A 14,312-nucleotide genomic window follows, 5' to 3' on the forward strand; every position below is an offset into this window, starting at 1 on the left:
AGAAGGGCCTTAGTCAGGGAGGTGACCAAGAACCCGATGGTCACTCTGTCAGAGCTCCAGAGGTCCTCTGTGGAGAGAGGAGAACCTTCCAGAGAGAGACAACCATCTCTGCAGCAATCCACCAATCAGGCCTGTATGGTAGAGTGGCCAGACGGAAGCCACTCCTTAGTAAAAGGCACATAGCAGCCCGCCTGGAGTTTGCCAAAAGGCACCTGAAGGACTCTCAGACCATGAGAAAGAAAATTCTCTGGTCTGATGAGACAAAGATTGAACTCTTTGGTGTGAATGCCAGGCGTCACGTTTGGAGGAAACCTGGCACCATCCCTACAGTGAAGCATGGTGGTTGGCAGCATCATGCTGTGAGGATGTTGTTCAGCGGCAGGAACTGGGAGACTAGTCCGGATAAAGGGAAAGATGACTGCAGCAATGTACAGAGACATCCTGGATGAAAACCTGCTCCAGAGCGCTCTTGACCTCAGACTGGGGCGATGGTTTCATCTTTCAGCAGGACAACAACCCTTAGCACACAGCCAAGATATCAAAGGAGTGGCTTCAGGACAACTCTGTGAATGTCCTTGAGTGGCCCAGCCAGAGCCCAGACTTGAATCCGATTGAACATCTCTGGAGAGATCTTAAAATGGCTGTGCACCGACGCTTCCCATCCAACCTGATGGAGCTTGAGAGGTGCTGCAAAGAGGAATGGGCGAAACTGGCCAAGGATAGGTGTGCCAAGCTTGTGGCATCATATTCAACAAGACTTGAGGCTGCAATTGCTACCAAAGGTGCATAGACAAAGTATTGATCAAAGGCTGTGAATACTTATGTACATGTGATTTCTCAGTTTTTTTTATTTTTAATAAATTTGCAAAAACCTCAAGTAAACTTTTTTCACATTGTCATTATGGGGTGTTGTGTGCAGAATTCTGAGGAGAAAAATGAATTTAATCCATTTTGGAATAAGGCTGTAACATAACAAAATGTGGAAAAAGTGATGCGCTGTGAATACTTTCCGGATGCACTGTGTGTGTGTGTGTATGTATGTATATGTGTATGTATATATATATATATATATATATATATGTATATATATATATATATGTATGTGTGTGTGTGTGTGTGTGTGTATATATATATATATATATATATATGTTTGTGTATATGTGTGTGTATATATATATATATATACAGTGGTGTGAAAAACTATTTGCCCCCTTCCTGATTTCTTATTCTTTTGCATGTTTGTCACACAAAATGTTTCTGATCATCAAACACATTTAACCATTAGTCAAATATAACACAAGTAAACACAAAATGCAGTTTTTTAAATGATGGTTTTTATTATTTAGGGAGAAAAAAAATCAAAACCTACATGGCCCTGTGTGAAAAAGTAATTGCCCCCTTGTTAAAAAATAACCTAACTGTGGTGTATCACACCTGAGTTCAATTTCCGTAGCCACCCCCAGGCCTTGATTACTGCCACACCTGTTCAATCAAGAAATCACTTAAATAGGAGCTGCCTGACACAGAGAAGTAGACCAAAAGCACCTCAAAAGCTAGACATCATGCCAAGATCCGAAGAAATTCAGGAACAAATGAGAACAGAAGTAATTGAGATCTATCAGTCTGGTAAAGGTTATAAAGCCATTTCTAAAGCTTTGGGACTCCAGCGAACCACAGTGAGAGCCATTATCCACAAATGGCAAAAAACATGGAACAGTGGTGAACCTTCCCAGGAGTGGCCGGCCGACCCAAAATTACCCCAAGAGCGCAGAGACGACTCATCCGAGAGGTCACAAAAGACCCCAGGACAACGTCTAAAGAACTGCAGGCCTCACTTGCCTCAATTAAGGTCAGTGTTCACGACTCCACCATAAGAAAGAGACTGGGCAAAAACGGCCTGCATGGCAGATTTCCAAGACGCAAACCACTGTTAAGCAAAAAGAACATTAGGGCTCGTCTCAATTTTGCTAAGAAACATCTCAATGATTGCCAAGACTTTTGGGAAAATACCTTGTGGACTGATGAGACAAAAGTTGATCTTTTTGGAAGGCAAATGTCCCGTTACATCTGGTGTAAAAGGAACACAGCATTTCAGAAAAAGAACATCATACCAACAGTAAAATATGGTGGTGGTAGTGTGATGGTCTGGGGTTGTTTTGCTGCTTCAGGACCTGGAAGGCTTGCTGTGATAGATGGAACCATGAATTCTACTGTCTACCAAAAATCCTGAAGGAGAATGTCCGGCCATCTGTTCGTCAACTAAAGCTGAAGCGATCTTGGGTGCTGCAACAGGGACAATGACCCAAAACACACCAGCAAATCCACCTCTGAATGGCTGAAGAAAAACAAAATGAAGACTTTGGAGTGGCCTAGTCAAAGTCCTGACCTGAATCCAATTGAGATGCTATGGCATGACCTTACAAAGGCGGTTCATGCTAGAAAACCCTCAAATAAAGCTGAATTACAACAATTTTGCAAAGATGAGTGGGCCAAAATTCCTCCAGAGCGCTGTAAAAAGACTCATTGCAAGTTATCGCAAACGCTTGATTGCAGCTATTGCTGCTAAGGGTGGCCCAACCAGTTATTAGGTTCAGGGGGCAAATTACTTTTTCACACAGGGCCATGTAGGTTTGGATTTTTTTTTCTCCCTAAATAATAAAAACCACCCATTTACAAACTGCATTTTGTGTTTACTTGTGTTATATTTGACTAATGGTTAAATGTGTTTGATGATCAGAAACATTTTGTGTGACAAACATGCAAAAGAATAAGAAATCAGGAAGGGGGCAAATAGTTTTTCACACCACTGTATATATATATGTATGTGTATATGTGTGTGTGTGTGTGTATATATATATATATATATATATATATATATATATATATATATATATATATATAATGTATGTATGTATATGTGTGTGTGTGTGTATATATAATCACTTCAGTCGTATAGCTTATAGCTGTATGTGGAGGATAGTGTGACAGGGTTTGTTTAAATGTGTACTTTGCATTTTTTTGAATAATACACTTTCTGATTTATATTACTTGGTAATGAATTAGTTTATTTGAAGTTTATCTGTCAGCAAGAAAAAAGAAACAAATATAGGTGTTAGTGGTTTGATAATAGTTTTCATAATATAAACTAAAGCTAGTAGTTAAGAAACTTGCCTCACTGTTGTGGTGATTAAATTTTCAGCAGTGTTACAGCTTGCTAAATTTTTTAACTTTTTGTTTTTATCCTTTCTATTCTAATTTTACCTAGGTAGTGCTACATTTCTTTTTTATTCTTTTTTTCTTGAAGCTTTTTAAAAATCAGGAGCTACGTTGACAGCATCAGACAACTGTTAAATTAGCTATTACTTTCAGGATAACTGTCAGCTTCTGCCTGTTTTCACTTCCTCATATGCCTTTTGCATACTCGGTTGAAGTTGCCTCCTATAAATCTGCAGGCTAAGTGTAATTAAGGTTTTCTAATTTATCCAAAAAAAACCAACTGTAATTAGCCTATTGGCTGCTGAACAAATTTGCTATTAACTTTGTTCCCTTGAGGCCTTGTCCCACTATATTAATTTTCCACTGATTTTCAGCCGCAGACCTCATTTACTTAATCTTAGTGAGTCTGGGCTCACAATGCACTCCAGTCATGTAGTTTGACATTCCCAGTGATTCAAACAGAATGGTGCAGGGTAAATGTTGTGAGATTGCAGCTGAATTTGCCTTACCTGGAAAGCATTCATGCAGCACTGACATAAGCAAGAAAACACATTTTTGGCTCTCTGAAAAGGAGTTAGCCTGTAATACTTTGGGAATGTGTAACTGTGTTGGAAAGCCATCACAGAGTCATATAATTTTACATCCTTAGGCGGCGAAATCCCTGTATAACACAAACTTGATATTTCATTTTCATGCTATGCAATACGTTAGTTTCTGTCGTGGTTCCCTTGGTAGCAAAATATGACAAAGGGATCTGTCAGATATTTCTTTTCTTTCTCCCAATGATTGGACTTCAAGGACTATTAATAATACCAAATCTATTTTTTTCATTTTGAACTGTTTATTTTAGTATACCTGCCTGTAAGCCCATAGCAAAGTCATTTATCAGTAATGGCAGTGTGCATTTAACTTTAATTTAAAAATCTTAAAGAAATGAATTTAAGGTAAAACTAGTCATATTTGTTGATCTGAAGAGGTAGTTTATTTAAATTTGTTTCTGTTAGTATGTGTATTAAAAATCATACTGTGCATCATAGGTAGCTTAGAAAATATCATTGAACAACAAAGTAATAAAACATAAGTTAGAATTTTTTTTTTCAGTTGAAATTGCATAGAATGGTAAGAATGTTAACTCCTGTGTTCTAACTGTACGTTGTGAGGATTTCATGCCTCTAATGTACTGAACAGTTGACAATACTGTATACTCTAATGACAGCAAAGTAAAACTGTAGAGACTAGATTGAACTGTAGATACAAAGGATGACACTATCTGTGAAGCATAGTAGAGGATGCATTGTGTGATAGGTAATATGATAAACTTTGATACTGGGTCATCACTCTTTGTTGATGTAACATCTCTGTAGCATAATGATGTCTTCAGAAATGTCTGTGGTCTTATTGTGATCCACAGTGATTTGTGCAAGTATCTCTTATGTTTTAGATGTTATAGTTTTTTTGTTTTTTTTATAATTAAGAAGCTATCCATGTATGGGTTTAAAGCACAATTAGAATCTCTAGCCATTATTATAATAATTAGTGCTCATATTAGGAATCAGTGCAAATACTATCTACATTAGGTGCATATGTTTACCAAGGTCACACTAGATTTGAATGCGTTTCCTGTCACCATTACAAAGCACTGTTCAGGATCAAATACTACAAGTGTGATTGTTTTTTGGATTAAAATTCCCACACCTCTGGTTTTCTTATCATAGCTGTAATAAAAAAATTTCCAGATCAAGTCTCTTTTCAGTTGAAACTTGTCTCTTACCTTGTAGGTGAGTCTGCTGTAAAAACAATATCTTGGCCTTAAAGCCTTTGATTTGGGAGATACTTTTTTTAGGTTATGATTGAGACCTTTGACCTTCCAGCTTACACTCTTTCTTTAATGTCATATCTGAATTTGCTTGAGTAGCTTGAAGCAACTACAAAAACAGCAATTTTGACCTTCATATCCTTTTTTTTGTAGCAACTGGATAAAGTATACTCTCCTTTGATAGTCCATAAGAGTGTCATATAAATTGTTTGTTTTTCCTTTTAGGAATAAACTTTAAATGCTAACAGTAGGGGAAAAGTGCCCTGCATTAAATTTTAATAATGTTTCTTTACTTTATAAACATATTTTATGAAGTTATGAGTATTGTAAAATGTAAGCCAGAATAAATTCTTGAAGGTGACCTTGAAAACTCATGTAAGAAGTGTTCCTACTTTAAAGTGTATATTGTAAACCAATTTAATTGAGTTAATTATTTAATATTGTCAGTCTTTCTACTAAAGTCCAAATACATTTGAATTTATAGACTATCATGTAATACTATTATTTATTGAAATTTAAATGAATCTGTCAGTTGTACTAATTTATTCCACTGTTCCTGTACTGTGATGCTTGGAAAAAACAGTATGTATGCTACTATTGTGGATTTTAACTTATAATAATGTGGTATTAGAATATACCTCGCTTTCCTACATCTGTACACTATTATTTACTTTCTGATATAAATTTTGGTTTCAAATTAGTTAGTTTTTCACTTAAACTCACCAAGTCCATCACAGGCCCTAAATTTACCAGGTTATGAAGGTTCAGCTATACAGCACAAGTGCAATAATTTTCAAGTACGTTTCTTTACATGACCATCATGTAGAAAATAATGGATTGTTACTTTGGACCACTGTGTATTTTATTCAGTAGATTGATGGTCATATGCAGTTTGTCTTACTGTCTAAAATAACTGGTTTTGTTTTGCATATGTTGTGGATTAAAGTGGTCTGTATTTCTAGGAATGTCCAAAATGCCATGTGACTATAGAGAAAGATGGGGGCTGTAATCACATGGTGTGTCGTAACCAGAACTGTAAAGCAGAATTTTGTTGGGTTTGCCTTGGACCTTGGGAACCTCATGGATCTGCATGGTGAGTTTGTGTATTTAAACTGACCTTGCTTATCTTTGTTTTAGGGTTAGTGAGAACATATCTACAGTAGATATCATGTTTAGTTGCTCTTTTTTTTTTTTTTTTACATTTATGTGTTAAATGGATCAGTATGTTTAATATGAATAAAGACTATGCTGATACCACAAGATCTGCACTTTTCCAAGTTTTAAAGAAAGTTAATTTTTGTGGAGCTGACTGTATCTTCCATTTTTACAACATTCATCTTCATTTATAATGAAATCCAATTAATTACTCTTCATTAAAGATGGGTGTTTCTAGCTTTTCAGTGTTGGGCTCAATAAATCGTGGTGTTGAGTAAATCTGTTCTTTTGTAGGTTTTGAAAGCAGTATACAGTTAATGTAGACACTAGAATTACCAAAGCCTATGAAAAAAACTGGTCTCCCATCCCCCCGCCCACAGCCGCAGTTCAATTCACAAAGAAGGTTCTCAGTGTTTATCTTGCAGTGAAGTGCTTGGAGTTGTAGAGGGTAAATAATACATCCTGATTTGGAATACATACATTTCATTTGTGTTCCGTGTCTACAACAATCTATGTAAACACAGCGTTAAAACAAATGTTTTTCATGTTTTAGTAATAAATGACAAAATGTAGACATGAACTTTATTAAATGTGTGAAGCCTGAAGTCGAAATGTCAAATAAACACCTTCACAAAAGGTGCAAGTGCAATACGGCGGCTTTCTTTGGTGCAGCGGTAACAACAACAGCAACATTTATTTATATAGCACATTTTCATACAAAAAGTAGCTCAAAGTGCTTTACATAATGAAGAAAAGAAAAATAAAAGACAAAATAAGAAATTAAAATAAGGCAACATTAGTTAACATAGAAAAGGAGTAAGGTCCGATGGCCAGGGTGGACAGATAAAACAAAAAAAAAAACTCCAGAAAGCTGGAGAAAAAAATAAAATCTGTGTGGGTTCCAGGCCACGAGACCGCCCAGTCCCCTCTGGGCATTCTACCTAACATAAATGAAATAGTCCTTTTTGTAGTTAGGGTTCTCACGGAGTCACTTGATGCTGATGGTCATACAGACTTCTGACTTTTAATCCATCCATCATTTTTGGAACATCATGGTACTTAGAGTAGATGGTGGTAAGAACTGCTGACTTGTAATCAAGAGGCCGCGGGATCGATCCTTGCAAATTTACCATTTTGAGTAGTGAGCTTTTGTTATTGTTAATATTATACAATAAAAACATACATTTGATTTGCGTCTGTAACAGCCAGTTTAAATTTATAGTACTTGTAAAAGTTAGCATTTCTTTTTTTCACTTTTTATTCTCTCAGTCACGATCATGATACAACCCATCTCTCCACCCCCAACCCCCACCAGATCTGACATTGTTAGATTTTCTTTGAAACTGGGAATAACTGTGGGTGTGAGTGGTGATTTGAGACAATGAAACTGGAAATTCTCTGATCTGGAGGGATAAAACCTGACACAAACGCTGGTGTGTCATGCTTTTTTGGTATGTCATTGTCACTTGAATTTTTTTTATTCAGTTTTATTGCGTGTTCCTGCTCATGCTGAATTACTATGCACTTTATGGTCCATGATGTCAAAGCCACACTGACAAAAAACAGAGACATAAATATGATATTTGGAATTATTAATTTTATGACTTGTATAATACATTTTGGAAAACATTGTGGCACTGATGCAACATTATTCATATTCATTCTCATGACTTCTTGCAGTTGTAATCAGTGACCGCATTTCTTTTTTTCCCCCCAATCTTGCTCAGTCTCCAGATTTTGGTGCATGGTGGTGTTTCCAGTTCCCACACACCCAAGGACCGTTCTTCCTACATTTACGACCTGTGTACCTGTTGCAATGTACACACTTCTCTCTATGCTGTGGTTCCTATTACATTGAAGGGGCACCTGACACTGAGTTTGCTTTCCTGGGGGAAGCGGAGGTCTTGGAACAGAACCTTGTTGATGTTGCATCCTCTTTTTCTAGTTAATTTTTTTAATTGATTCCCGGCCCTAATGCTTATTTTATATATTATTGATTAGATCCTGCCACAGATCTTCTAAATGAAAATTTGAATTTTTTTTCCAATTTCAAATAGTATACAGTAGAACATCAGTTACCCACTGACATAAAAGAGGTGGGGTGGGATTATTCCAGTTGAGCAAGAGAAGTCTATGTGCTAGTGAGGTAAAGGCAATTATAGTTTTTCTTTCTCCACTGTAAGCCCATGTGGAAGTACACCAAACACAGCTGTTAATGGGTTAGGATTGATTTTAAACCATGGCTATCTGATAGGCATTCAAAGATTTTTGTCCAGAATGATGTTAATTTGGTGCACGCCCAAAACATGTGACCCAGTGGGGCTGAAACAAGATTGCAACATTCACAGGTTGAATCTTGCTCTGAATATATTTGACAATTTTAAATGAGATAAATGCACTTAATAAAATACTTTAAGTTGAAGGATTTAGTGCTTTGTGCATATGGAGCTAGAGTGTATTCTATGCATGGCTGCCTTCCACTTGAATGGAAGGGGCTTTAAAATGTTTTGATGTATTGTAGAGATCCTATCTGAGACTTCAAAACTAATCAATATTTCTTCTGGAATAGAAATGGGTGGGAGGTGAGAAAATTGAGCAGGTTCCGTTTTGCAAAGTTTCTAATTTGAAAGTGGTGGAAAAATTATGTTGATGAAAAGTTAAGTTTGAAGCGTAGAGTTCATTAGATGCAAATACATTATCTATGTACAAATCTCTTTTAAGTGTTTTAATCCTGAACATTTTCCAAACGTTAAACACTGTGTGTGTTTGAGAGGGTAGAAAAAGGTTGTTGTTATGTAGAGGTGCAACAGATAGAAGCTTCTCTGTCTTAAAGTGTTTCCATAACCTGAGTGGATGAAGGGCAAATGGATTATTGGTGTATTGATGGTAATTTGTATTTACTGGGGCACAGAGCAGGGAATATAAAGAAGTACTGCAAGATTTTAATTCTGTTGCAGACCAGGCTTATGTAAATTCATTGATTTGTGTTGATGTCCAGGTCTTTATGGCCTGTATATTTGCTGTCCCGTAATAAAATTGAAAGTTAGGTAGTGTCATGTCTCCTTCTGCTTTAGGACGTTGTAGAGTTGCCCTTTGGATGCATGGATTTTTCGAATTCCAAATAAATGTGGTTATGATTGAGTCTAATTTCATAAAAAGTAATTTGTAATTTTATATGGGTATGCTTTGACATAGGAAAAGAAGCTTGGGAGGGATGTTCATCTCATCAGAGGGTAGACCATCTATTCACATCTTTAATTTTTTTCCATGCAAAAACAGTGAAATATTGTTGAAAAAAAGCTTTTTATTTACTTGTAATATTTACCCCATGGTATTTAAACTTATCTGCTAAGATAAATGGAAAGGTGTCCAGTCTAATATTGTGTGCTAGAGAGTTCACTGGAAAAAGCACACTTTTATTCAAACTGATTTTGAGTCCAGGTAACTTTGCTTTTAGGACTGCTAGCACTAAATTTTGTGTGTCAGATATACAGGTGGAATCCCATTATAATGAAACTCGTGGGACCATAACAATATTTCATTATAAGGGATAATGGGGTAATTAAGGATAGTATTGTGACCAGGGTCACCAAGTGATTTACAGTCTCTAATGGCAGCAGCACAAGAACAGCTCCTTAAACATTAAACCAAAGGAAAAGTAATCTGTTGGTCTCTGCAGGAGTAGGCTTACTGCGTAACATGCTTGTTCAATGTTTAGAACATTTAACACCAGGCTTTGATATGCTCTTCCTCGTACCCTCCTTCCTGATCTCTCTTCTCCAGACCGTGCCGTGCTGTGCCGCTGGTGTTCTTCTAATCTGAAGATAGAAGCATGATGCTTGTCCATTTCATGGCTCCTAATAGCTCCTATTTTGCTTGAAGTCTTCAGATTGCACCTGCCTTCTGTATACAGTAATAAAGTACCTTTATTTTCCTTGAAAACCTGAACTCACCTTGTTGTGTAACTCTGTGAACCAAGCTTGACAGTACCTGTATATAAAACAGCGCTCCTTAAACTATAAAAAATATTGTATTTGACAATGGGACATTAGATGGAACTTTTTTTAAGAGAAATACAGCAATGAAAACACAGAATGAAAACGAGTTGTTAGATGAAGGCATGATTCTGAATGCTTTCGCCACATCATTTTTCTTCATTCCGGAGTCAGCTTTTTTCAGGATTGTTAATTTTTTTTCAACGTAAACTGACGCCTTTTCTCACTTTTTTTGGTGGTTCTCAAAGAAAACTTTGAGAAGCACTATGAAACTTGACAGTACAGTATCCGCACATGACACAATTACCCATGCAGACTCTCGGTGGAGCATGAACTCAGAACTTGGCTATGTGTATGATGTCGTGCCAACACTCTCGCTGAGACTACCCGAGACCAGACATTTTGCAACAGACTGTCACTTTCTTTTGGTCTAACAAGAAAGACAGCTGTTGCAGGGTTCCCAAGACTCAGCAAAAGTGTAGGTGTGGCATTAAACATTTTTTTGCATCACATTATTTTCTGTGGCCATTTTTAGTTGAAAAAACATGTTGTTCTGAAACTTACATGTTTTTAAAAACAAATTCATTTAACATGATGTTATATGAAAAATGTTCTTTATTCTGAAATTTTCATTACTTTGGTATTCGCTATAACGGGCTTTGACCTGTATACTGTACCATTTCATTTGCATATAGTGTTATTTTCTCCTTCTCTAATAATCCCCTTTATCTCTGATGCATTTTGAAAGTAAACAACCATGGCTCAATGGTGATTGCAAAGAGCAATGGTAATAGGGGGCATTTTTGTTAAGTACTATGTTCTAGTTTGAAGTAGTCTGAAATATTGTTAAATTGTTAAATGGCTAATAAATCCACACAGAAACAAATGTAATCTATTTTACATAATAGTTTATTTTGGTCCCAGTCAATCAGATAAAGCCCAACTCTTTTTCTGCCATGATCAATTCATGGTCAGGAATTGACCAGATTAAAACAAAAAGTGTACATTCACTTGTGATCAGTGTTGTTATTCAGTTGCCAGCCTTAAAGAAACAAAAGTTTTTAAACTAGTGTAAAATGACTTACTCTTAGCAAAGCAAAATCACTTACCTTATTAAGCAGTTGAAGTGTGAGTATGCGCTGCCATGAATATTTTAATTTTGCACCCTCAGGTGCGGGTTCAGGAAAAGCCTACTGCACTTCATGTGTGCCTAGTCAAAATGCAAGCATCTTCATAGCCATCTGCTGCTGCAAAGTAAGAATTGTGCAGCATTGGTTTAATGCATGCATTATTTCAAAGAAGAACATCCCAAGATAGTTACAAAAAAAAAAAAAAACTTACTATAGTAAGTCCGGGAAGTAGATTGGCTTGTCTGGCCGAAACACATTAAATGGAACATTCCTGCATCAGCTGCAATTACAGGAAGGGAGTGGTGTGACACAGATTAATTTGGAAATTACGTCACCCAGTATAAAAATCACTTCCTGCCTGCAGTCTTTGTCTTTTGACTCGGTTGTGATGATGAGTGAGAGTTTGCTGTAGCTTAACTTTCAAATTATGTCAAGCATAGCATCTTGTGTCTGTCTTTGTATATATTTTCGTTTTTTATACAAATATCTCGTACTTACAATGAGTAATATAAGTACATTTATGTTACAGTATGTGTAGTGATTGAGACGGTCTAATATTCATAGTAATTTAAACTAAAAATTCTGCCATACTGGTGCATATTTATTTTTCTTGTGGAATGGGCACAATTCTGTGAAGTATCTGTACACATGATGGGATTTGCCATCTGGCACTTCCATTTGTTGTTGTAATAATGAAAATTAATGGTATTAAGTTTAGGATATTTTTCAAGATGAATTATAATTTTGTTTTAAACACAGTAAGTGGTCACATTTTGGGAGAAAAAAATCATATAAGTCAAAAATCAAAATTCATTAAGAATTGCTTTATAATTGCATTGAATCATACTGTATCTTGTGATTTCCACAGTCTGATGCAAGCATGATTATGCATAAATATGTTTTAACGTTTAGTTAATTAGAGCTTATTGCAACAAACAGGACAAACAACAGTGGGGCAAAAAGGATGAAAACATGAAGTCCATCATGAGGCCAAATTGAAATTTTATCAGCATAACTTGGATAGACTCAAATAGTACACATATATACAGTAGGCCGTTATGGACATACATCTGTGAAGTGCAAAACAAAACCCTCCAACTCTGGCTTCAGTAGAATTGTAAACATCAATGTGGACAGCGGCATTATTCCACCCCTGTACCAATATGTCTGCCTATGCTGCTTGTTTACTTCAAATACAATGTAAGCTGTTCATTTAAATCATCTTCATGTTTATTTTACTCCACATTTACTTGTGTACATAATAAATATTATATAACTGATTGTGCTTGATTCTATATTATTGCACAGTTCAATTGGTTGTACTATCTGTTGAGTGATATCCTGTGGTATCACTGAAGTGTTCCAACCCGTACCAATATGTCTACCTATGCAGCTTGTTTACTTCAAATACAATGTAAGATTTTCATTTAATTCATGAAATATATAAAATGTGTGTGTATATATATATTTGTAGATTGTGGCCTGCAGAGGGTTCTTCTGCTGCCCAATCCCAACATAGGCACATGCTTTTACTTTTTTTTTTTTTCCTCTTCGTGGGAAACGCGACCTATAATGTTTCAGTTCCAGCACAGGACACTGCACAAAACACACCTTTCTTTTTCATTCTCTTCTCTCTCTCTCTCTCTTCGCTTTCAGTCCTCCTCCAGCAAGATTTGTCCACCTCCTCCAGGGTCTGGCTCCCGGAGTAATGGAGGCTGGCTCCTTTTATAGGGGTGTGGTGGAAGTGGTGCCACACAGGGCTTAACAGTACCTGCAGCACCCCCTCGCAGTTGCCACAGAACCCAACAGACCTGCACCAAACTCCAACTCCCATGGAGCCCTGTGGGAGTCCGATGCACTGATGCAACCCAGGGGGGCTGCCATCTATTGGTCTGGGGGAAGTATAGCTCTGGATATGTTCCACCACAAGATATATACAGTGTGTGTGTGTATATATAGATATATAGACAGATAGATAGATATATATAGATAGATAGATAAATATGGAAGCGAAGGTTTGTGATATGGTTTGCATATTTGTAGTCTCCACAAAGGGAGAGAATGAATCACGTATCATAAAGTAGTTTTTATTCCCGAGCTTTCAGCTCCTGTCAGGAGCCGTCATCAGAGGATTATGATTAGACATACAAGAATCAAAGGCAATATATATAGCAACATTTTTGGGTAGGTGAGTGTGTACGGGAGGGGGGATAATGAGGTGGGGTTAAGGATGGTGTTGTTCGTAAAGTTTTTTTTATTATGAGGATGTTCTTCTTCTTAAGTTTGCATATGCTGTTTTCATGTCCAAATGTCTGTTAATAGCGTTTTCGTTTGATAGCCACCATTTAGCCAGCTCTCTGGCACTTTTAGTACTGGCCTTAAATCTTATTTGTACATTGTCCCAGTTAAATGTATGTCCGGCTGAATTTGTGTGCGTATAAATCGGTGATTGTGAGTCCTTCCTTCCTTCCTTCTAACGGCGTTTTGATGCTCCTCTATACGTGTTGCGATTCTTTTTGACGTTTGTCCTATGTATACAGCTGGGCAAGAACTGCAATATATATATATATATATATATATATATATATATATATGCGTGTGTGTATGTGTGTGTGTGTGTGTGTGTGTGTATATATATATATATATATATATATATATATATATATATATATATATATATATATATATATATGTGTGTGTGTGTGTGTGTGTGTGTGTGTGTGTGTGTGTGTATGTATTTTCATCATAGGTATACCTCAACTATGAGAGACAAAATGAGAAAAAATATCCAGAAAATCACATTGTCTGATTTTAAAGAATTTATTTGCAAATTATGGAGGAAAATAAGTATTTGGTCACCTACAAACAAGCAAGATTTCTGGCTCTCACAGACCTGTAACTTTTTCAGTAAGAGGCTCGTCTGTCCTCCACTCGTTACCTGTATTAATGGCACCTGTTTGAACTCGTTATCAATATAAAAGACACCTGTCCACAACCTCA

The 14,312-nt window shown here is 36.5% G+C and overlaps 1 protein-coding gene across 1 annotated transcript in view; it reads left to right on the forward strand.

The window, feature by feature from the left end:
* The window catches only part of arih1 (ariadne ubiquitin-conjugating enzyme E2 binding protein homolog 1 (Drosophila)), a 245,209-nt gene that overhangs the window by 184,324 nt on the left and 46,573 nt on the right, over window positions 1–14,312 (forward strand). The window contains exon 10 of the mRNA XM_028823941.2: window positions 5,995–6,125. Within this exon, the coding sequence (XP_028679774.1) occupies window positions 5,995–6,125 (131 nt within the window). The remainder of the gene's footprint in view (window positions 1–5,994; window positions 6,126–14,312) is intronic.

Source organism: Erpetoichthys calabaricus, chromosome 17 (assembly GCF_900747795.2).
Source record: "Erpetoichthys calabaricus chromosome 17, fErpCal1.3, whole genome shotgun sequence".
NCBI classification, from domain to species: domain Eukaryota; kingdom Metazoa; phylum Chordata; class Cladistia; order Polypteriformes; family Polypteridae; genus Erpetoichthys; species Erpetoichthys calabaricus.